Here is a 24,549-nt window from a genome sequence, read left to right as displayed (position 1 = left end):
GGATTGAAAGAGCAGGGCCGACGGATCATATAATTATTGCAAGACCGACGGATCATATAATTATTGTAAAAATCCAGTTAGTAGTGGCTTCTAGGGTTGCAGGGTAATGGTAGAGGAACAGGTATCTGCGCGAAAAAATAGTGCTAGATACCTACCCCTGGACCCACACCTACACAAGTCTACTGTAGGAGAGCGAAGGCATGCAAACTGAGGCTGCTGGACCATTTGAGAAGTGTTGAAATTTTGACCATTTTGATCTAATCATAAACCAACTGAGGCGCGACAATCCGAACGGGACGTTGTGTTCTTTGTGCGAATTAATCGGGTATCAAATCTGGCTGCACAAATAAGACAACTGGAAAAAACGTAAGGAGTCAGTATTGGTGTCATGTTTTAATTAGCTACCACACTTTGGCGCGCTAAATAAAGTTTTGTAGATAACACGTGCTCGTTTTGATATAATAAACTTTTTTCTTGGAAACTGTAGTTAAATAAACATTGCTTAATTTGACAAGAAAAGTTGGCCCCTAGATATAATGAGAATTCGGAAATAGCCATTTCCTTGTGTTAAAATGTGTAAGGCAAACCTGCAGTCTATTAAGAGTTTTTTGGAGGCATGTGTAAACGCTAAAATGGAAGGTAGCTAAGCTAAAATAAGCGGAAAATGAACGCTGTTTTCAAATAAAGATTTCCTGTAACTATAAGCTCTGACAGAAGATTTGAGGCTGACTCTTGTTGTCGCGATTTTTCCTGAAGAGCCCTACAATTTTCTGTTGCTGATCGACCCTATAACAATCGCGGTCGTTTTCCTATCATTTTTATTCTACAGTTATGATTAGCTGCAGTTATGAATAGCTGGAAAGATTTTAATAAATAAAAAGAACAAGATGAACAAGTCATGTAAGAAAACCACTAATATTCTTCCCATAGGAGCTGATATATAACGAATTGTGGAAAATAAATGTCATTTTTTAAGGAAATGGTTCGACAATTCTTCTGTCATGTTCAATTAAACTTTTAGACTGTAGACTGTATCATGTCAAACTAAAACTTTTCTTCTAATTGCGTACATTCTTTTGGTCCTATTGTTGTTTTGTTCCATGGGTATTAGGTACACACTCTAAACTCAATCTCGTCTTTGTAACTATTTTAACTGAAGATGACATAAGAACTTTCGAAACTTGTATTTTGAAAGTGTCATTTATTTTCTTAAGATTAAATAAATTGGAAACGCCTTATGGTTTGGTAATGAAATAGAAATTCTGGTAAAATTTGGATGAGGATACAATTTGGGCTCAAAACTCGGCTGGGTTCTTTCCCCCACAGAGCCTCGCTTATATGAGCTTAATGAATATTGTTGAAATTAAAGTCAGGATGATGAATATTGAGAATCTTTCTTTTTGTAAAACGATAAAAGTCATTCACAAGGAAACACTTACAGGAGGACTTATCCCTTCAAAATCAGCATTAATGCGAATGAATAAGAAATGTGATTAAATATTCTCAGAATAAACCCTCCATTTTTTTATCAAGGTTCAGGCAGAGATTAATGTTATTAGCTGAACATTAAATTATGTGATCAAACGACGCTTCTTAGGAGGCAGTGGGGCCGAGTGGTTAGTGTCGGACTCGTAATCCCGGGTTCGAGTCCCACCCTGACCACTAGATTTGTTTCACGGTAGCCCCGTCTTCAGATCCTTAGCCACGCTTGTAAATAGCCAACTAGTTTGCCTCCGGCCGGTTGGGGTTCTTAATGATGTTCTTAATGATGTTATGTTCAATTTAGACCATTTGTTTCATTTGTTTGTAAGGACCACAATGGAAACTACTGGTTCACCAGTAATTGTGTATTCCTATAAAAAGACTTTTTTTTTTCTTACTTGTTCTTTTATTGTGGTCTTTACCTTTCTTTGACATGAACAGCACGTAAAAGCGATTAAAAACGAATGAAAATTATTTCAAGTACATCATGTGATGCATTCATATTGTATACCGTGGAAATGCAGATTCACTTTTATGATTTGAATCAATCTGAGAAACGAGTTCAAAAGCACTTTGCAGTTCAAGAAAAGAAATGTTTATGATCGAGTGCCCAGGAAGGCAATTAAATTAGTTTACTCAGTGATCTGCTGAAGGATCACCTTAGGACGTTTATAACGACAACATTTTCATTAAGATAACCGTTCATAGAATACCTCGATATCATTAGGAGAAAACTGATAGCTACCGGCAAAAAATGGGCAGTTGTCATGGCGTGAATATCCTGGCGGAACGGTGTACGTGTGTCCACAGTGGGTGTACGAATTTTGGTTGTTTACGGCGTCACTAGATATATAGATGTCGTGCAGGGAAGTACTTTCACCAAAAGTTGGTCCAGAATTGGAACAGCCATACATAGCATTGGATGCATCGCTGTATTTAGCGAGTTTGACGGGAGCATATCCATTGATGTTGTTTAGTGAGAAGATGAAAGCTTTGCTGGTTGGAGAGTGACGGCATGGATTATCGCCTGTTGGTGAACAATATATGTTACGATGAATTGGCCGAAAAAAAACTTAGGCACGATCCTTGGCAAGGATCAAGCAAAGAGGAATGAGGAAAGAGAACGGAGATAAAAAGCGAAACTGTACTTGGCTCTCTCACGATCACCAAATTTCTTTAATGCTGGCTGAACCTGTTTTAGCTGGCTGAAAAATCTTCTTCCTCCCTCCCCCCTCCCCGCCCCCTGTTATTACCGGCAATATGGAAAACGCTAAAAAATCAACTTTTTCCCTTGGCAATCGAATGATTTTCACAAATGAGTTGAACTCATTCCGTAAAGGATTGAAGTTTAAAGTAGTGGGTGTGGCATAGCAAATGGCATTATAAGGTTAACGTTTGGCGATTTTCTCATTAGACATGTACGGTCTTGGAAAATTCTTCATAAATGCACTCTTAACTTCAGTATTTATTAAATATTTATTGGAGACTACTTCGAAGTTGGGTCTGTTCATCTCGGAAAGCACGATATACATGTTGTAATCGAGATTTTTTCTTTGACACTGAGACAAGGTTAGTACGGTGAAGAAGGCGAGGTTCGAAATGTTGACAGCTGTCCACGTAGTCTTTTTTTTTTCTTATTTTTTTCACCAACAATGACATCAATGTTAATTTAAATGACACGCTTGAAGACTGGACGAATAGCAACGCTGATATTTGTGAATTTCAAATTAACGCAAACCGCATGAAAACGTTTAACTTGGTCACGTTGTTTCCCCTCAGTGACTTAAATAAGATCTAATCCACCCTTGGCAGTTGTCACTTTGGAAAGAACAAACTTGTGGTCTTCTTCATGAACCAGTTTGAATACTTACTATACCAAGACACGTTCGTATATCCTCCAAATATGGAAGAGTTGACCCGGATAACTGTCACTGTGGGTCCTTTTCCATCACAGTTATTGTGAAATGTCGCTGCAGCCCATCCGTCTGTCTTGGCGTGCCAGCATTTTACAAATACACTGCGGCTCGGATCCATGAGAACTGGACTCAGATATGATACCAGCACTCCTAGGTATTGGTCACCGTCAAGGCCGCTGAGAATACTAGAAGCAGCCAGAGCTGTTGTGAAATCAAAACAATAACTATGATGGGTGAAAGCTAAAACTGACAAATATTTTACCTAGTAGATAAATTTGCAGCATTTCCCAAATAGTTACATGCAGTTCTTTTACTTTTTCAACCCAGAAAATGAGAAGTTGAACAGAAATTATTTGTGGTTGGAAATCGCTGCTATGCTCTTGCTATCGAAATATTTGGTGTCTAGGGTCTCGTTAGATCAGGACATTGAAAGATCATTTTAATTCAAGCAGAATTGAAGTTTCCAGATGAATATTTCGGAAATATATTCAAAGATTTTAAGACCACTTGAAAACGTTCGAAAGCGGCACTTTCGTCATAAACGATGTGAGACTAAAATTCTGAACCGTGGCATTTTAGAAGCTGTCCATACACTGCTGAAAGATTAGTAGGAAAAAGTACGTGAAATATTATCACCTGCGATTATTGATCCGCAAATAATTTTTAGCTACGTGTATTTACTATTTAAAAAGCATTAATCAAACCAAAAATTTGTTTGCATTTTTCCCATTTCCATAATATGTTGGCTTACAGTTGCATCCATAGGATCCCACAGTATTAGCACAATGAGCACTGATGTCGCAAGAGTGTGAGCCCTCGGCACATTCATCGATGTCTAAATATATGGAAAGAGAAAGACATAAATTTTTTTAACTTCTACACAAGATCGAAGAAAAAAAATCAAAATAAAATTAGTCAGAGGGTGTCACAAATGTCGCCGAAATATAAAATCTTTTTGATCACAACCTGCAGAGCAGGCGTAATTTAGGCCAGTGAGTGTTCAGTATGTTTTAGCGAAAAATGGCCACCATCTTAGATTTTAATGGCAGCGGAAGGCTGGGGAGAGAAATTACTTTGTACCAGGGGAGTGAGTGACAGTCTAAAATAAGGAGAGAGGCCGTTTCCCCGTCCCCTGCCCCTCACCGTCCACTCTGACTCCAATCGAACATTGCGTTCGAATAAACGATCACGAGCTTCTAGCCTTAATTCGCCTTAATAAGACGCATGCACTGCAGACTACATTCATCATCACTTGTTAGGAGTTTCTTCTTTATTTTTAAACTGAATTATGTATTGAATAATTGGGCCATCTCTAACTAAAACGATATCGACAAATTAGTTTGTGCATTGCATTTGCTTTGTTAAACTGTTAGGCAATAATCAGATAGGTGCTCCAAGAACTATCTTAGATCACTTATACATTACACATAATGCACTTGGTCAATTCGCAAAACCTTCCTGTCAAAACTGTCCTTTCAAAAAGTCTCTTTACTCTAATTTAACGTTAAACTAATATCAAGTAGCGCCTGCTGCCAAAATCGGGGACTAAGGGATAAATCGTCACCAAATATGGATCCGACGGTTTACTCCAGTGGGGGTAAAAGAAGAAAAATTAATTCTCAGTGCTTTGTGACTCTTTCATCAAGCCTTTCTGACGAACTCTTCAAATTTCCTTTAGTTTTTTTTATTTTGTTTGATAGCCATAATTAGGAGATGAGAAACATAGCGGTATGCACAATGTTGACAAAGCTCCCTTCAGGTGGAAAGAAAAAGTTCTTAGCTGATAAACTTTACAATTTCTTACCCATTTCGCAATGTTTCCCAGTGTATCCTTTTCCACAAACGCACACATAGCTGTTCTTCTCGTACTGTACAACGCACGTTCCACCGTTCTTACAGGGCCAACTGAGGCATGGGGACTAAACAGGTGAAGGACAAAACTTCAAATTAGTAAAAGCCTCCCATGCATAGCATGGAGTGAGAATGGATAAACAAAACAGAGTGGGTGAACAAAAGTAGTCGAGTAACACATGTTTTTTACTCATACAACTTGCATGACAGCCTCAGCACTTAAAAGAAGAAAAACGATTAATAAAAAGTTACTGAGAGGAGAACAGTTCAAATCGAGTAATACTGCTTTTTTAGTAGTGACCTCAGAATAATCAAGAACGATTTTTTTAGCTTTCTCTCTTTATCTTTTTCTTCCAACCCAAGGGCCTTCTCAAAAATTGGAAAAATTGCCTTTGTAACAAATATTGTGCATCAATTTATTCTATGTTACTCGAGCGGGATTGAAAAGTATTTCAGGTTCATGGTTAGAGAGGTTTCCATTACTACAGTGTTTCAAGTTTGTTGATGAAGTCATGGCCTCTTTAATCTTGCCAACGGGTGGGAAAAGTACTTCCCGTCGATAGCAGGTGTCTTAAAAAAGTTGTGCTAAGAAAATTTATTTTATCTAATTAAGTCAACCCCATTTTGGAAAATTGCTGTTTAGAATACTGCGATTTCGAGCTTACCATGATACTGAAGTGGTGGTGACTCTGACTGGCAACAAACCTGTCCGAGTTGTTGTACATGTCCGATGGAAATAATTCACAAAGCAGTTTGCCCATGATATCTTGAAATATAGCCAGATTGAAGGAGAAGCATGAAGGTATGTTGATACAAGCCAGTCCACAATCGCTGCCTTTCATAACATATACTGAAGCAATGTTGGTGATGTTCAGGTACGAAAACTTGTGAGCCTTAAAGTTGGCAAAGGCCAGTGCGCTTTTGGTACCGCGGCTGAAAGTCTTTCCACTCACATCGTGAACTTTTGTTTGTTGAAATTGAAGAGAGAGAAAAATATTAAAATAATAAACTACAATTCCGAAAAAAATATCGTAACTTGTTAGCACTTGCTAAAGAATTCTTGCATACTCAACATACTGTTTGAAGCATCTGCCACAGAACATGTTACCACAAGAAAACATGTTACCACATAAAAATAGTTCTTGTATAGCTGCATAATTGGCCTTGGCTATAAGCGGAGTTAACTATGCGGTTATGTGAGTTTGGAAGCCACCAAATGGTTTACAAAGTTAGTTCAAGAACCATTTGAAGGAAGCACGTAATTATTTAACAGGTGAAACGGAAATAACTCGATCAGTTCGTTAATATTTTCCTTGACGTCAAACGGCCTAAATAATTTAGTGTTTATTTTATTCAAATTTGCATTTCGTGTATTGCAGAGTCCTCGAACATAGTCTTCTTGTTACCCACATCATTGCCTTCTTAATGATATCCAAGAGCAGAGCTTTATCTTTCATGTAAAACCTACAGTTCAAGGTTAAAAGACACGTGAACTCAGCCTCGAACAAGCTGTAATCCTCGCTTATTTGGTCACGTGCATCGAGTTGCGGTTTCTGACGAAACTTGACGTCAAAAAGAAAAACAAGACTACATTAAATTAAAGTACTTTTTCTTTTCTACTTTTCCTCAGTATTTTTTTAAACATTATTCCTACTTTTTCCTCCGGTCTAACTATTTTAATTCACATTGCTTCTCTCATCATAAGTTCCTTCAAGAAATATTTACAGTTGTGCCCGACTAGTCTTGGTTAATTGTGTTTCAAAAGACAGTGGTTATCATCTCACAGTCATCTCTCGAAAAGTTTATTTGAAAGCTTCGTGTTGAGCCTCAACTGCGTGCACTAGACCCAGTTTTTCCTGATGATATGATGATTCATTAAATGGCTGTCATTGATTAATATACCAAACAGCGTCGATTGTTTAATTCATCTTACTTGTATTCTTCGAAAAAAACATGTTAAAAACACAAATGTTATTTTATCCATTGCTTCCTTTCAGCTGTCTTAAGAATTCAAAGGGTTACATAATAAAACAACAGTGGATATTCGATTTAAATTTGAAGAGAGAGAAGGCAATTCAGGGAATAAAACTTGCACGAGGTCCCTTCCCTTCCGGAGCCCAGGGGCACAAGTCTAATTTAGGGGGGATGAGGGCAAATTGAGGCAGCCTAATACCAAGAAATGGTCCCATACAAGCATTTCTTAAAAAAAATGACTAACGTCCTTGCTCTTTACAAAATTAAAACTTATTTGGCGGATAGCTCCACAAAATTAAGGTTTTTTTCAAGGTTTTTTTTGCGGCTAAGATGCTTTGTCAATGAACTTCACTAACAATATAGAACAGGTAAGTTCCTGTCATCAATTATTAAGAGGCCACCTTGGCATATTTTGCAGAGTTTATCCGTCATTTTAGGCAAATGTTGCTTTGAAATATTTGTGATGCGTTTCAGAAATGTATCATGTTTTCGTAAAAGTGAATATTGCCAGGAAATATATCACGCGAAACGTTAGCAAATTTAGGTCTTGTTCGCCTGACAGAAGAATGTTTTACGATAACTGACTGATTCTAAAAATAACAATGAAAATAATTAGAAATGATTTCGATGGTAACAATCGAAGTGTTCTATGCCCCGTGGTGTGAAGTCTCTGCCAAGCAGGGCACAGGGGCATTTTCATCGATTATTTCGATAGAAATAGACAAAAAAAATAAGAAACGAACACTCGTAAGCAGTTGCCCTTTAGATCCCCTACCTTTAGATCCCCTACACAATTCATTTGAATTTGTACAAGAATTCCTGCTTTAGCTCATCATCCCTCTCAAATACACTCTAATTCTAATTTCCGTCGGTTTTCTCTTTTTTCTTCTTTCTTCGACACGATAAAAATGTCGTAGTTTTTGTTTTTGGAAAAGCTGACACAATTCTCCGAACGGTCAATCAAACACTCGAGGGCGTTTTATTCGAGTTTAAAAACTTTATTTTATTGCCTGCTTATTCTTAGGGGCTTCATGTTGCCTTGAAGTTCAAAGAATAGCAAAATGCTTAAAAGAGTATTGTCAACAAACGCAAGAAAATCTCTTTGCAACTCAGATGTCTCACTTTGTCTTGTTGCTAGTATCCATTGTAAGAATTTATTATTATATCCCTTTGGAAACTTCTTTGAAGCTTTATCCCAAGGAAATGGTTCATAAAAAGAACAAACGTCGTTTAAATTACACATCAAAACGGTGACTTTGAAGGAATATCTCCATAAGGCGCCTGACGCCTGCTAAAACAATTACTTAATGCAATGCCTAAAGTTAATTTACGTATATGCAAATAGCTCTCTTCTTCATCAACGTCAATTGTGAACGTGTTATATCACGCTGGGTCTTCAGTTGCTCAAGGCGAGAAGGGTCTTGCATGGAAGTTACGCGGTGCTCGGTTTTGCAATTTGGTAATTTGGCAGAGTATTTTAGCAACATATCTCGCATCGTGTCTTTTGGTACCTTCATTCTGCTATGCTGTCTGATGTATGCTGTAGAGTGTGAATATGGCGGATAGATTGTTTTGATTAATATTAAGGGAGTCTGAAGATCTTATCTTGCAATGCATTTGAAGCGGGTGTAAACGAAAGTAACTCATCGTGAACGTTCAATCGTGACAAATACCAAAATTCCCGGAATATCAAAATGTTTTATCTTTTTATACAGAGGTAAAAATGTTTATAAAGCTATTATAGAGATACGTAGATCGTTAAAGACAGGTGTGATATGCCTCACGCAAGCTGTTTTTAGGTACGCGCTTGGGATATAATGATCATAAAGGTTAGGCTATAACTTCGACATAGTTTCATGTTGCACTCCCTTTGTAACAACAACTACAACAACAAAAACAACAATTTATTTCGCATTAGGATGCGGGGTTACAATGATTAAAAATAACTCAAGAAAAATAAAGAAAAAGAAAAACCTTATATAATTGACACTGCCCGCAAGTAGCACAGGCTAGTCGCGGCGGGCAGTGACAAAAATTTGTTGAGAGTCTGAAGCAAATTATAAATGAAAAGATCATTACAGCTTGTTGGAATGCTTTTACGCAGAAAAGAAATTGTACCATCATTGCGTGAGACAGTGCGACAGTGAATTAGCGAGCTATTCGTCCATTTTCGCTCAGCCTATTTATACAAAAGAAATAATTAGAAAATCTCAAATATCTCGCCCCAAAGTCAGTACTCCTTAAACTGTCGTTTAGATAGTGATAGTCGCCAAGCATCAGAAGCAAATATATAAAATTGTAAAAACGGTCCAACTGTCAATGGAAGTTTTTCGTCGCGTGAACTTTCATCGCATTCACCTTGATCTAAATTTAGAGATAGCTCTTTATTAAAGAAACTTGAACGATTCATCACTTCAATTTATTTACAAGGAATAAGTTTCGATAAACCAAAGAAATGTCCTTGAGGTATCGAGAGACTCAAATTCTAAAAGGAACGCAACCATCTCGAAAGACAATCGAGTTCATTTTTATGATATCATTATTTGTACTCTAAACTGACATAATGAACTTGAAAAAACTCTAGGACTTTCATAGAAGCTGCCCACTAATGTTTTTCTCTGATCTAGATCCTAGATCTTGGATGCTAAATTGTTCGTCTTGACACTAAAAATTCTTGTTTAGAGGCGTTAATTCTTCCAAAAATTTGCATCTTTCCACGGTTTGACAGGTGGAGAGCTGAAAAATCACCCATCAATTATTTATAATAATTTATAATTCAAACCAGCACCATGTCAAAAGTTTGGTGACCTCTGCAAAGTGGCTGAAAAGCTGCACCCAAATCATCGCATAGCTTACGAGATACAGAGGGGGACGTGTTAAGGACATAGTAAGATTCACAAAATGGAACTAATCTCTTTCAAGGCAGAGACTTTTGCAATTCTTCTTAAGTCTCAGAAGAAGAAAAAAAAATTAAAAAAATAGTTTTAATTTATTTCACGATAAATCTCGATACTCATTTCAAAAGAAGAAAAAACAGAGAAACTTAAAGCCCCTCTTGGGTGAACACCAGGATGTGATTTTTGTGAAGTAAACCATATCGTTTACATTTGCAGCCACCGTGACCAACACAACACACTGTATAGAGGTACATAGACATTCTAAAATCGAAAAACATTATAGAATATGAACACTGTCTGAGAACAGCGAACCTGTGGGAGAATTTTGTAGTTCTAAAGAAGTACCCTGGAAAGCTAATAGAAAAAGAAGAGACCAGACTTTTACTAATAGATGAAATCTCAATATCGTAGTCATTATTTACTGATGGCTTCTATTTTTTTCTTTTTTTAGTACATGTGAACCGATTCATAGAAGACCATGTAATCTAGGGAGGGCCATGAATTTGCAAGTGTATGGTTGTAAAGTGTTTATTCTCGTTCGATAAAGTTTAATGTTTATTTATCTATTTGTCTATTCATAACACCCACTCAGACTTCACAAGGGCGAAATTTATAATTTATTGAACATCAAGCTTACTTTCAAACTTTGTCTCATTAATGTCAACAATTTCTGTACCTTACATTGCTGTACAATTAGCAAGTAATATTATAATATTGTTAATAATTATGCTAATCCCTTTCAATTTTGACAATGATGAGAGGATGTAATTCAAACGTCATGTTATGCTTTTTCTTTGTCGATTCTCATCTATATGCTGTTTTATTACGTCGATTACAGTTTCTGTTACCAATCCATCTTCCGCCATCCCTTTCCTAGTACCCGCACTACTAACAAAGTTAGGCATCCTTATCAAATAGAATATTCCCTTTAAGCCAAAGGTATAAACTTCTCTCCTTGCGCGTTAATCCTTTTAAGAAAGATGTTATTCCTTTTTGCTTTCTTTAGACCAGTGTCGCCAACTGGATTTCAGAGCGGCCCTCGCTTTCAGAGGTCATCGGCTGCTTAAACACGCGATAGGGGTTCCTGGAGTCATCGCACAGGACTTCTGTGGGGCTATATGTTTCATGGAGCCTAACTGTGTCAGCTATAACATATTAGAATCCAGCGATTCCCCGCCAATCACCAGATGCGAACTGAATGACGCGACTCACTTTGAACACCCGGACGATCTGGTTTCATCTCCAAACAGCACCTAGGTGTCTTTATATCTGTAATGATTACGACAACTAAGGTTTTTCTCTTGGCTTAACCTTCTGTCTTTGTTATATATATAAGTTTTTCACCTGTTTATTCCGACGGACTTTATTTTATCTGTACAACACTGAGACCTCCTAGAATTACTTAACGTGAACCTCTCACGTGACAGCAAGGCCTCTTGTCGCTAATTTGTTTTGCCTCAGTCAACCTCAGTACAATATGCACACAACACTTTGACTTCTTAATTTGAATATATCAACAAAGTTGAAATGGTAAATTGGCCACCGTTACGATTATAAAAGCTTACGTTTCGAGCGTTAGCCCTTCGTCGGAGCGAAAAGAGGAATTGTGGGTTTTTAAAGGCAGAAAGTGGAGCTACGTGATTGGTGGGAACATGGGAAGGAGAAAAACAGGAATAAATTAGTGGAATGAAAAGCGTTCGTTGATACCTGTGGGATTTAGACTGCCGGTTTGAAAGATGAGCCTTTGTTCAAGAGTTTTCCGGCTTTCCGTACTACCTACAGGTGAGTTATGCTCCTGTTCAATGTGCTTCTAACGTGCTTTATTACCTGGTTACACACATGTAAAGGCAATGAGAATGTTATTTTTCTGATCCTTTTTCTTGTGAAACTACCTGATCGACATAATGGGCCCTGACGTTCAGTTTGTATTTGAAAACTAGCCACAAAAAGGGATTATAATGAGATTGTCAGGTAACTAACTGATTCAAGTAAGTGCGCATTTGTAAATGCGGCTTAGAAGCAGACGAAAGATCGTATGCTAGTAAAATTCATAGGGAAATAGACAATTTCGAAATTCAGGCTGTTTTGGTGGCGTACGCTCTACATGTAAGAAAATTAAAAACCGTCCTTACAACAATCACTTACTGATGGTGCCTCTAAAGATATAATGGTGAGGTGATTCTGCACTTTTAGGACCTTTAAGAATGAGTGGTCCAAGCGACAAAACGCTTTTATTCCATTTTAACAGCAGAATTGAGAAAATAGTTTTGAATTAATTATGATAGAATAACTTTTCTGAGAGAATATAAAAAACGTGAGGCTTAAATCTATAATTTCAAAAAAAGGGGATTTTCGTCATGTACATATTTGCAAGATAATTCAAGTAACACACTCAATTCTGATTCAACTTCATGCTTTCTAAGTAAACTTATCAACTCATTTTTAACGATAAATTCTAGCGGTCACCGCGATCTTCTCTAGGTTTGAACTTATTTAGAAATTAGTTTTCTATGTTTGACGAAGACTGAACTATTCTTAAATCTTTTACATCATTGGATCGGTATACATACTCCTTATACTGATCTTTATATATTTAAAATGGTAGTTATTTTATGGAAATTTATAAAAAACTGGATCTTTGGATACTGGAATGCAAGGGTTTTAACGAGTAGAACCAAGTGTTTTTGTACATTGCAACATTCTGTTTGTTCTTAGAAAATAAAGATGGGAAGATTCTACTTTTTGGACTGCCTTGTATGAAATAATTAGTCCCCACTTTTTAAAGCAAAGTCGGCCCTTCGGGCTTCACTAGTTATCAATCATCTCATATCCAAAGTGCGCTCGTGGAATAAATTGCTAATTGTTACTTACGTAGACTTTCACTCAACAAATCGAGCACAGTGACTGGCTGACTCTTGGTCAAGTGCTCCTGATCAAATTCAAATGTATCCCGACCGGGATACAATTGCGCAGTTGTTGCCCGCGCGCCGAATACAACAGCATGGTTTTTCCCATATGATTGTTTAAGGTAAGTCTAAATATATAACAAAGCACTTAATGTATGATCCCGAGGGAAACTAGTTAGTTTTTTTTCCCTCGAGTCCTGATGTATCTCTCGACTTCGTCTCGGGAAGCATCAGAACTCTCGGGAAAAAAAAAAACTGTTTCCCTCGGGACCATAAATTAAGTGCATGTTGTTCAACAATTTGGAGCTTGTTATGAAATAGGTTGTTGTTCATCGTGGTAGCTGGATGTTGATATAAATTTGTTCTGTTGTCTCACGAAAAAGGCACTGGATGTAGAACGCGACGTTCTCAGTGTTCAACAAACACCGTCCGACCTTCCCAAAAGGATCGTACACAACTGATCTTCCCAGGCTCGTGTGCCTTCTCACGTGACTCCGCAGCGACCAATGACCAATGACGAAACAGAACCCTGGTCCTAATCTAATGTACATTGACCCTAGCAAAACAATAATGGCACCATTCAACCAAGCTAATGAGTTGGTATTTGGACAAAATTCAGGACAAAGTGTTGTAATGAATTTATGCTCTTTGATTTACAATAACAAACAAGGAATAAATTCTGTTAATGATCTCGTGTCGATAATGAATATTGGAAATCAGTCGAATTCAGATTTGTCTCAGTTAACCAGACAATCATTTTTAATGCAGACAGACGTATCCACACTTTTAAAATGTGTTCAAGACTGACTATGAACTTTAATACAGCGAGAGCTACACTGGTACTGTTCATCCGGAAGCCACAATAGAAGAATATCAGTACTGTACCTCCTTAGATAGAGCCTTTCAATCACTTATATCCGAAAATTTCAACAATTTTGTCTTGACAGTAGGGTATACTGCAGTTGCTATCTATTGTAAAGGTAATGTGGGCTTTAAAATATTCGATTCTCGTGCAAGGGATATTTATGGTAGAAGCCATCCTTAAGGCACATGTGTGCTGCTCCAAGTATCATTACTGAATACCTTAGTACATTATTTTCAGAGTATACATAACAATGATATATTTGAGTTGAAAGGGGTTAAAATTAATAAAGTTCAAAATAGTACCCTTTTTCAGAGTCATGCCTGTGAAACCAGAAAGTTCAATGTGAGTTGTGCTGTGGCTGTCTATTCACTCTGCTACTCCGTAATGAAATACGTAATGTAGTGATTGGAATTCAAACACCTTACCTGATGTTGTTAAGTATGGCAAAAGATTATATGAAAATTCATCTTTAAACATGTATTTACTGGCAGATGATTTGCCAAAAACTGTTGATGTTTGTGGAACTGAAGTAAATTTAGATCTTAAAAGTGATTAAAGTGAAGGAATATTGTCTGATTCAGTTGACAGCAAATCAATTCTCGAAAATCTTGTAAGGAATAATAGTGAATGCACAGGGTTTTTGATGTGGGTTTCAGTTATCTGACATATTTTTAAACCCACAAAAAGGTCAAAATATGTGTATTCCCTCTTGGTATTAATGAAAGTCAAATTCCTCTTATTGAATATACTAAAACTGTAATGATAGTGCTGCTTCTCTTGTTGTGGCCATCAGCAATATTCAATACTCAGACATTTTTCTATTTAAAACAATGTGAATTATTGAACAGTAAAATTGGTTCAATCTACTGATTTCTGACAACTCCCCTTAGGTGAACATTTGGTAACAAATTATGACTCGGTACCATTAATAGATAAACAATTCCCTTCTGTTAAAGACAAGTAAATTACCTACTCAGGGTTCGTAAAAGCCTAGAAAGTCCTTGAAGATGCTTGAATTTAAAAATAAAAAATTCAAGGCCTTGGGCTTATTTTTGCAATGCTTTTTCACTAGCAATTTACAAGTTGAAAGTGACAGTACTTTTATGGAAAAGCAGAGAAACAATTTTAAATAATTTTAAAATTGCTTACGCAAACCTTTCCATAAGTGGTTCTTTTTTAAAACTTGGCCTTGAAAGTCATTGAGAAGTCCTTGAAATTCAACCTTTGCCATCTGTAGGAACCTACTCCTATATGGTAATATATTACTTTGATTGTTGTCTAGTACCATAACATTTATTACACTCCAGCAGACAAATATAAACACAAGTAAATAGACTTATTCATGACTGGCAATGACGAAACAGTGCGACGACAGTAACAATGGCAACGTGGCAGTCCCCTAAAGATAACTGCAGATGTGCGATATTGAAAGCCCGAGTTCACGCAGCTTTGCGTCTAGTTTATAATAGAATAGTAAGGAGAGGCATTATCTACAATCTTATCACAACAAAACTGTTCTCCGAGATCTTTACGTTTCACCAAATTATGACACAAAACATCGTTCAAAAATGCGTAAGTGGCTTTCGAGCCTTCTTTTTGTTTCCAAGCCAATAACATAAGATAAGCCCTCCTTGACAGCCCCCTGTTGTCTCCATAAAAGCTAATTATTTCGGCTTGTTTGAATCCCAGGCGTCGTCCTAATTCCTCCCATTTTTCTCCAAGTTCCAGAGACAGCACTTCTAACTCGTATTCTGATGGATTACCATCCTTAACCATATAGTGGGCTGAGGAGAGAGAGAAGGGAAAATCATCAGTTAGAAAAGAGGTGCTTTAAGGCTTTGGCGAATAGCGAACAGTTGTAACGAAAGGTAACCTCTCTTTTTTGTATCATTCTATACTGAATTTTTGGCCTGAAGGAGTGTCAGGCTTGAGCGAGGAGACATTTGCAGGAACGGGGGTACGATTTTCTCGCAGTAGGAGTGAATATCCAACGGTGAATAGATACGTGACAGCAAAATTTAAATTTGAAAATACAAAGAAAAAGATGAATAAGCATACCATTCTCAATCTCAACACACGAGCGTTTTCTTTTCTTAGCTGCATCAGGGCTTCCTGACCACGATTCTACATTTGGACGCTTTACGCCTGACTGTTGCGCAATTTGGGCGGACATACCTGTAGAGTAATGGTGTTTAATGTAACTGATGATTGTTTTAAAATGATCTGATATCGTAGTAAAAAACCAGGAAAGATTTATTACTCGACGTTTCGGGGTCATCGTGACTCCATTATCAAGAGACTAGTTTAAAAACATGCAAATAAGGAAAGGTACAAGAATAGCATAAATTAGACTGAAAAGATAAAAAAGCGCAGATAAAAAAGATAAAAAGCGCAGCCTAGTTAACACCATGGTGGATCGCGCTTATCGATTATCTTCTAACTGGTCTTTCTTCTCCGAGGAATGTGACCGCCTTAGAGGGGTTTTTCATAACTTGAAATACCCAAAGCCACTGGTTGAAACTACAATCAAGCGGTTCGTTGAGAGAAGGATTTCATCTGCAGAACCCTGTCCATCACCAGACGTACCATCGGAGACTGTGAGATTAGTGTTACCCTTCAAGGACCAGTCGTCAGCTAATCATGTTAAACAACAACTGAACAGTCTAAGCTCGAAGTTAAGCGTGACTGTCCAACCAGTGTTCGTTAGCCCTAAGCTCGATCAACAGCTTAAGCAACACGAAATTAAGCCCCCTATTGTTAACCAACAATGTGTCGTTTATGAATTTAAATGTAACCTGTGTGATGCAGGGTATGTGGGCTATACTCGTGGTCACTTACACGAGCGCGTAGAAGGGCACACAAGGAAATCATCTTCTATCTACAAACACTACCACCTCCAGCACAATAGAGAAATGCCTGAACGCTTGATCGAGCAATTCAACGTCATCACGAAATGTAACGGCAAATTTGATTGCCTTGTTAATGAAATGTTGTATATTCGCATGCGTAAGCCAACACTGAACGTGCAAACGGATTCCATCCGCGCCAAGGTGTTTGTTTAAGCCGTTCAGTCTAATTTATGCTATTCTTGTACCTTTCCTTATTTGCATGTTTTTAAACTGGTCTCTTGATAATGGAGTCACGATGACCCCGAAACGTCGAGTAATAAATCTTTCCTGGTTTTTTCTATGCCTTTGCTTTAGCAAATCCCTGCTGATCAAGTGATATCGTAGTGATCTTTTATTGTGGCCGTCCCTATAAAACTCAGTCCGGAAAACTTGAAGCAGTGAGTCTTAATAGTTCTATCATAATCCAGAAGGAGCACAAATGTACTGATAAATTATCCAAAGGGGGCTGATATAGGAAAACAGATTCGGTCAAAGAATACATTTGAAAAGAAATAGTAGGATGCATAGGATCTCTCACTGTTAGGGTTATTTTAAAAACGCAACCAACGGAATGCATATTTTTGGAGACTGACAATGCTTTCTGTCTTTTCCAAACCGTACGTTTTGCGCTTTGATAATTTCCTGTATTCAATTTCTAACAAGGAAAGATACACCTATCGAGGTCTGTATCGAGTTAACTGATTAAAAAATAGAGAAGCCTCGACTGTGCTGTGTACGTCTTGCTTCAAAGCACGCAGGAAGCGACTAGAGCACAAAAGAAGAGTAGGGAGAAACACGAGACGCAGTCTTGAGTGCTCTAGCCGCTTCTTAACTGCTGTATAACAGAACAGAGTACAGTTAAGGCTTCTCCACTTTGTTTTATAACAAAGTATCCGTTAAAGTCTTCACGCATTACTTTCAATTTTCAAAACAAACTTTATTTCCAAAGCGAACACCATCCTCGGAGACCCAGGGGCTGAGTCGATTTCAAGTTAGGGCATGAAGAGCCCCTGGGGACATTGTCTTACAAGACTAGTTCCAAACGGTCGCAGTCGTTTTGCCATCTGATTGGTGCAAGAAAATCTTTGTGTTTTTCTGCCCAATCAGAGTGAAGTGTCCTTTAGAGTCCTTTCGTGTGTTTTAACACGGACATATACTAGTAGCTCAGTTGCTCGCTATGTTTGTTTGGACCTTGCGACGGAGATTTGCTTGAGGGGAAAAGTTTCAGCCTCAGCACACAATGTAAGAGAAATCGATCAGATTGTGCGCGAAAATCTTACTGGAAATTATACTGAATACTTTTTTCTAGATTTTTTGCATAGTTTGCTGTGACTGAAACTTTGCCAATCCCGTAAAGTTATTTCGTCGCACGAGCCACGCAGGTATGTCGAGTAACTGGCGCTTTCGCCTACATAGCTTTCAGCTTTCTGTGCGCGCCAAAATCTAATCTTAGTAGTAAAGTCGTTCACAAAACGGCCAAGGTTGCAGAGAACGTTAAGTTCGTGGACGACCTCCGGCAAGTGCTAAGAGAAAGCTTAGCTGTGTTTCCGGTTAGCTAATTAAAATCTGAACAAAAACTTATTAACGAGAACATCGTGGGAAGGAGAGATGTTTTCGGCCAGTTAGCGAAGGGGTTTGGAAAGAGTTTAATCTTTCAACTGCTGCCTAGAGTGTTGAAATTCTTAAGCTAGGAAGGCAACGGATTCTCTTCTTGTCCCTTCTGTCGATTGTTGAAGACCAAGTTGAATACCTTTGATCATTGGGAATCGATCCGGTGCTGTTTTCGATGGGAAAAACAAAAAGACCAAGAAATATTGGATGGAAAGGGCGGGTTTGCTTTATTGCAAATGTCTGCTTAGTAGTACAGTCATCTACCCACAACTAATAAGCAAAAGTTTCCACGCTTAGCTTCTCTCTTTTTTTTTTTTTTTTTTTTTTTAAGTGAAGATGAGATTGAGCTAACCGCCTCCCGGTTAGCTCAATGGATAGAGCGCTGGACTGTTGTGCGGGAGGTCGAGGGTTCGAGCCCCGGCCGGACCGACACTCAAGGTCTTAAAATAACTGAGAATATGCTTCCTTTCTGTAACATCAAGAAATGGTTAGATATTCTAGTCTTCTCGGATAGGGACGAATAAATGGAGGTCCCGTCTCCTACAGGGTTTGGGGTAGGAGACGTTAATTTCCCACGCACGAGTATACTGTGTGATGGATGTCCTCCCCTGGGGTGGGTTGGGTGGGTGCTTACAGGGCCGTTCTGAAAACCACTTCTGTGAGAACGCACCCTGTCTAAAGATTATTATCTATCTAGATTTTGGCACGCACAGAAAGTTGCGCAAGTACCAGTTGCTCGACATACATGCGTGGCCCGTGCGACGAAATAACTTCCCGGGATTGGCAAAGTTTCAGTCACAGCAAATTATGCAAAAAATCTAGAAAGATTTAAGCTTAAACACGAAGGCGCGCTATACAAAGAAGTCTTCCCTGGGAAGACCTAGGCTCATTTGTCACTCACCGTTGACGTGTGCGGGTCAAATTCAAATGCTGGTAGAGGAACAAAAGGAGCTAATGAGATATCTATTGTTTACTTCCACAAGCATGGTGGCATGAGGTAACGTGCGAACCACCTACTTCGATCTCAAATTTACCGCCACAAATAAAGACAGTTTCCATTGGAGAAAGGAAATACAAATCTAAAAAGTTCTTGTATTGTGATGAAGACATAAAACAATTTTAAGGAATGCGCCCGCTGTTCACTGCTTTGGAGTAGCTGTAGCTCAAGCTGACTTGACTCTAAGAGTTCTACACGACGGTTGATTTACAAATGGTCCAGTGGGACCTAAGGCTCCTTAGACTCCTTTTATAGCGCGCCTTCGTGTTTAAATCTCGTTTAACGTTTAAAGCGACATATCAATGACTGCAACCATCGTGTTGTATACAAACCTCGCAAACTTTAAAACATGTTCTCTGGTGATACCTGTGAAAGTATTCAGTATAATTTCCGGTAAGATTTTCGCGGACATGATCGATTTCTCTTACATTGTGTGCTGAGACTGAAACTTTTCACCTCAAGCAAATCTCCGTCGCAAGGTCCAAACAAACATAGCGAGCAACTAAGCTACTAGTATATGTCCGTGTTAAAACACACGAAATGACTCTAACGCACACTTCTCTCTGATTGGGCAGAAAAACACAAAGATTTTCTGGCACCAATCAGATGGCAGAACGACTGCGACCGTTTGGAACTAGTCTTGTAAGACAATGTCCCCAGGGGCTCTTCATGCCCTAACTTGAAATCGTTGAAATCGACCCACAGCCCCTGGGGCTCCGAGGATGAGCGAACACCAGCGTCGTCAACATGTTCTATACTCTCATAAAGCACGCTCCAATAAGACAATCAGAATCCTTCTAAGGATGAAGGTTGGAGAAGACCAAAGCTGTCAAAAATGTCAAACTATCAAAGTTCACAAACCATCAAAGTTCACAATCTGCAATGGTTGCAAATTGAAATAGTTCGACGGGTCGAATTTAATACTTTTGCTTGAAGCTCTTTAGTCTTACTACAGAATCTGAAAGTGAAATCCAGCCGAATCGTGCTTCATATAAACACGCAAGTTTTTCATGTAACAATTAGAAAAGAAAATGCTCAAGGCGTGTGTTTTATCAATGAACAACAGCGGAATTCACATCAACATGAAGATTGCTCGCGATGACAGCACCGTAAAAGTCGGCTGCTATGACTGATGTGGCCTTCCACTCAACGCATCGGAAAGGATATCAGAGCAAGCTCTTAGTTGTTCACTCGTAGGGCGGGCGATGTGATTTCTGTTCCTTGCTTCGCTGCGATGCCCGGAGATCGCCATGATAAGCTGGCCGTGGTGGACCTCAGCATGATCGCAGTCGCTCTGACACCTTCATGATTTTTTGGAAATTGAAACAGTTATGCCAGTTTGGCTATCTTTAAAACAGGGAATGGGGAATGGAGAATGAGGGAATGGGGAATGGGGAATGGGGAATAAGGAATGGGAAATCTTTGAAATGAGGAATCTTTAAAACGGGGAATCTTTAACAGCGGGAATCTTTAAAATGGGGAATCTTTAAAAGCGGGAATCTTTAAAATGGTTAATGTTTAAAGCGGGAATCTTTAAAACGGGGAATCTTTAAAAGCGGGAATCTTTAAAACGAGGAATCTTTAAAGCGGGAATCTTTAAAATGGGGAAGCTATAAAAGCGGGAATCTTTAAAATGGGGAATCTTTAAAAGCGGGAATCTTTAAAAGCGGGAATCTTTATAAGCGGGAATCTTTAAAAGCGGGAATCTTTAAGAGCGAGAATCTTTAAAATGAGGAATATTTAGAAGTGTGAAATGAAATCGACCAAATGAATGAATGGTCTGTGAAAAAGTTGATCGTTTTTTCAATGTTAAGCAAGTGAATCCATCAAAATTCATGTGTTGTTTATTTCACAGAAACACTTACTTGAGTCGAAAACTCGACTAACCAGTAAAGGAGAGGTTTTCTGCAAACAGAAAACACGCTTAAAATAAACGAAATTACAACATAAACAACTGAAATGAAAACTCACCGACTGTTCGAGGTTAGGGTTTACAAACAACGACAATACATGGCAACAAAAAATTTTTTTTTAATGAACGCGACGATTTTCTTTTTCAAAGCACATGGGCGATTGCCCGGATGTTTACGTAAACATAGGCCCGCAATGGGAGCTACTTACATACACAGGTTATTGACCACTCCCCATAGGGGCTTATCAGGGCCAACACCCACCCATCCCACCCAGGGGAGGACATCCACCACACAATAATCTCGTGCGTGGGAAATTAACGTCTCCTACCCCTAACCCTGCAGGAGACGGGGCCTACGGTTTATTCGTCCTTATCCGAGAAGACTAGAATATCTATCCATTTCTTGATCATAGAAAGGTAGCAAATTCTCCTCACTTATTTTAAGACCATGAGTGTTGACACAAGTAAAACTAGGCTATAATGGAAGGGCACTCAGCGCATGTTTTCAACACTCAACATGATTAAATTACTAAAACAATTCCAGCATAAGAATCTTTATTTGATCAACAAGTTTCGTTGCGGCAATTCCCTATCAAATAACAAAGCGTGGTGAACGACTCAAATTTTCGGTGTTTGTTAAAGCGTGAAATATTTAACTTTGTCTTGACAAACTGTCGCGCTTCTTCATTTACAATCATGGGAAAATCCGTAATGTCAAGCATCGACTTAAATTTGAACACGTAAGAAGGCTATACAAACGACATTGAACAGAGTTTGGCGGAAAATAAATCTCGATTTAAGGTCGTATGAACGTGCAGAAACGTAAACACGGTAATGAGACAGTGTGTAAACAAACTTGCACGTTTCACGCTTGAACAAATACGTAGAAAGCTGAATACTGTTTACAAAAATACTCCTTGTAGCAAGCTTCAAATTTCGAAACTTTATATTCGTTTACGTCTCCAAAAAGCTTTTAAAATATTTCTTGGCTGCGTTTGTCACGTTTGGACGTCATGCGTGACACGCATGCTCTATGTCATTAGTACATAACAGCTCGCACGTGGTTATTGTTTCATTTTCCCGAAGCAGTTAAGTAGATATCAATCTGCTGTTTAAATCGCCGCCAATTTTCTGATGTGTTTCTGTCGAGACTCAAAGCTCTAGGCTTGTGAAAACTATCCATAGTTTACTCCTGCAAAGTTTAGCAGTATAGCAATCTTTACCGCATCATTGTCTGATATGAAATGTTTACCATAACAGGACAGGGACTTTTACTTCATTTGGACGATCAATAAGAAAAATACTTTTTATAAAAATTATAGTTCTTTGGTGAAAAATTGCTAGCAAGTATGTTAAAAAATCAGGCTGCTACCGGCAGCCGACTGTCATTTGAACCCTGAGGATAATACCGAAAAACGATGCAGATCAGAGTATTCAATCATAATTGCTCATAGGGCTGATGGCTGGCTCACCATTCAGGCTAATAAAAACATAATAATAATCGAGTGCCGCTGCCATCCACCGAAAAAAAATTGTTACGTTTTTAAAGAATCCCGCTTTTAAAGATTCCCCTTTTAAAAGATTCCCGCTTTTAAATATTCCCCGTTTTAAAGATTCCCGCTTTTAAAGATTCCCCGTTTTAAAGATCCCCGTTTTAAAGATTACCGCTTTTAAAGATTCTCGTTTTAATGATTCCCGCTTTTAAAGATTCCCTGTTTTAAAGATTCCCGCTTTTAAGGATTCCCTGTTTGAAAGATTTCCCATTCCCCATTCCCTCATTCCCTCATTCCCTGTTTTAAAGATAGCCATGCCAGTTTGGCTATATTTGTCATCATGCAGTCCTGTTTTGTTTTTGAACACGAAACTATATACACTGTTCGAGTGTTAGCTGTGGTAGATTTTCATTACCGTATGTAAACTTACAATCTAAATTGAGCGTGAAAACCTTCGGACAGTCCATTTCGTTTTCTCTTTGAGGAATTTCGTCTGTACTCACTTTACAACAACGACAAATAACGGTGCTTAGCACGTTTCCAAACTTTTGTTTGGTTCTTCTATTGCTACTTGCTGGCTCGCTTGTTCCGAAATTTTATTTACAATTAACGAAAAAAAAAAAAAAGCCGCGAGAAGTGGTCGGACGAATAGTAAAAATTAGCAAATGGTGTGACAGCTTCAGCTCAGCGCTGTGTTTTCTACTCTGAACAGCGCGCGTTCTAACCAAACTTTATTGTAAGCAGTAACATAGAGGGTACGCCATCACTGTTGCGCATGAGTAGGAGCATGCCCTGATATAGTGAAACATGAACTAAAGCAGGTTATTATGACTTTGCAGTGAGATTACATTGCTTAGCCAATGGTCTACATTTTCAAAAACACACAGAGCCTGCATTTCTGGGTTTGCATATGTTAAAATAACGCTGACCGAACTAGTACATTATATTTATTCGAACAACAACGAAAACAACAACAATAACAGTACCAAACACAATTTACCATTTCCCTCTTCAAAGTCAAGGGTCGCAGGAACAGAAGCCTAAATAGAGAAGGGAAAGTTTTCAATTTACGGGTGTATATGAAGTGAATAAAACTGAAGAAAAGGGGGATGTCGATAAAAAGTAAAAGATGAAATTAAGTCCGTAATTTAAAGAGTGAATGATGAGGACATTGATTTGGACCATTTAGTGGTGAAAGGCCCACCGGCATGAAAAGTGGCTTCAAAACAACTGAAAAATAAAAGTAATGTCTTATATGGTCCTATAGGTTCTTCCACTATTTCCTTTGGAGGCCAAATCTCTTTTGCTTAACCATCAGCCTTGTGCTTCTGTTTATTGCACCTCAAAAGAAGCTGATGCTGCCCTAAAATGACGTCATTATCACAACCCTAACCTCGATCGGAACCCTTTCGATGGGCGAATTCTTATTAATTCCAGTATAGATTCAGCATAGCTTGCCATCTCTCATCCCACATTACATTAGGTGTTATGGTTGTATATGATAACACTTTGATCAGAAGGACAGAAAGCATCCAAGGGTGGCCACTTCATCTTCCTAAGCCATTTTCTGGATTGTTGGTTATCTCTTTTTTTGTTTGATAAAATGAGCGAGGAAAACTCTTTCCCAGTCATGTTGAATTTCATATTAAGCATATAAGGGGCATATGAAAGAAATATGCTTTTAGGAAGAGTAAAAGAGCTATATCAGTCCATGGAGAAATCTCTGCTCCCCAAGTGAGTGTCTTCAGAAAATACAA

At 38.3% G+C, this 24,549-nt stretch overlaps 2 protein-coding genes across 5 annotated transcripts in view; both read right to left on the bottom strand.

Moving 5' to 3' along the window:
- Positions 1 to 396: 396 nt before the first annotated feature.
- On the bottom strand, positions 397 to 6,517 carry LOC111347025 (uncharacterized). 2 transcript variants are annotated; one of them, XM_088749944.1, is made up of 6 exons: positions 6,318 to 6,517; positions 5,915 to 6,210; positions 5,203 to 5,317; positions 4,150 to 4,233; positions 3,354 to 3,599; positions 397 to 2,509 (listed from the first exon to the last, which is right to left on the bottom strand). In XM_088749944.1, exons 1-6 carry the CDS (start codon positions 6,403 to 6,405, stop codon positions 2,172 to 2,174), a joined length of 1,167 nt encoding a protein of 388 aa, XP_088606070.1. In that variant the 5' UTR covers positions 6,406 to 6,517; the 3' UTR covers positions 397 to 2,171. The 2 variants fall into 2 exon arrangements, with proteins under 2 accessions (XP_088606070.1, XP_088606071.1); XM_088749945.1 differs by having other exon boundaries at positions 6,327 to 6,517.
- Positions 6,518 to 14,625: 8,108 nt separating this feature from the next.
- The window catches only part of LOC111344113 (uncharacterized), a 91,625-nt gene continuing 81,701 nt past the window's right edge, over positions 14,626 to 24,549 (bottom strand). Inside the window, exons 24-26 of one of the 3 annotated variants that reach the window (XM_088749881.1) lie at positions 23,793 to 23,832; positions 15,950 to 16,066; positions 14,626 to 15,675 (exon numbers count right to left, since the gene is read on the bottom strand). In XM_088749881.1, the coding sequence (XP_088606007.1) occupies positions 15,347 to 15,675; positions 15,950 to 16,066; positions 23,793 to 23,832 (486 nt within the window). In that variant the 3' untranslated portion in view covers positions 14,626 to 15,346. Of the gene's footprint in view, positions 15,676 to 15,949; positions 16,067 to 23,778; positions 23,833 to 24,549 lie in introns of all 3 variants that reach the window. The other 2 variants (XR_015996905.1, XM_088749882.1) reach the window with 2 other exon arrangements.

The sequence above is a fragment of the Stylophora pistillata genome, chromosome 2 (genome assembly GCF_964205215.1).
Source record: "Stylophora pistillata chromosome 2, jaStyPist1.2, whole genome shotgun sequence".
NCBI classification, from domain to species: Eukaryota; Metazoa; Cnidaria; class Anthozoa; order Scleractinia; family Pocilloporidae; genus Stylophora; species Stylophora pistillata.
The sequence above is the reverse complement of the archived record's forward strand: the minus strand, read 5'-3'. Positions and strand labels throughout refer to the sequence as shown.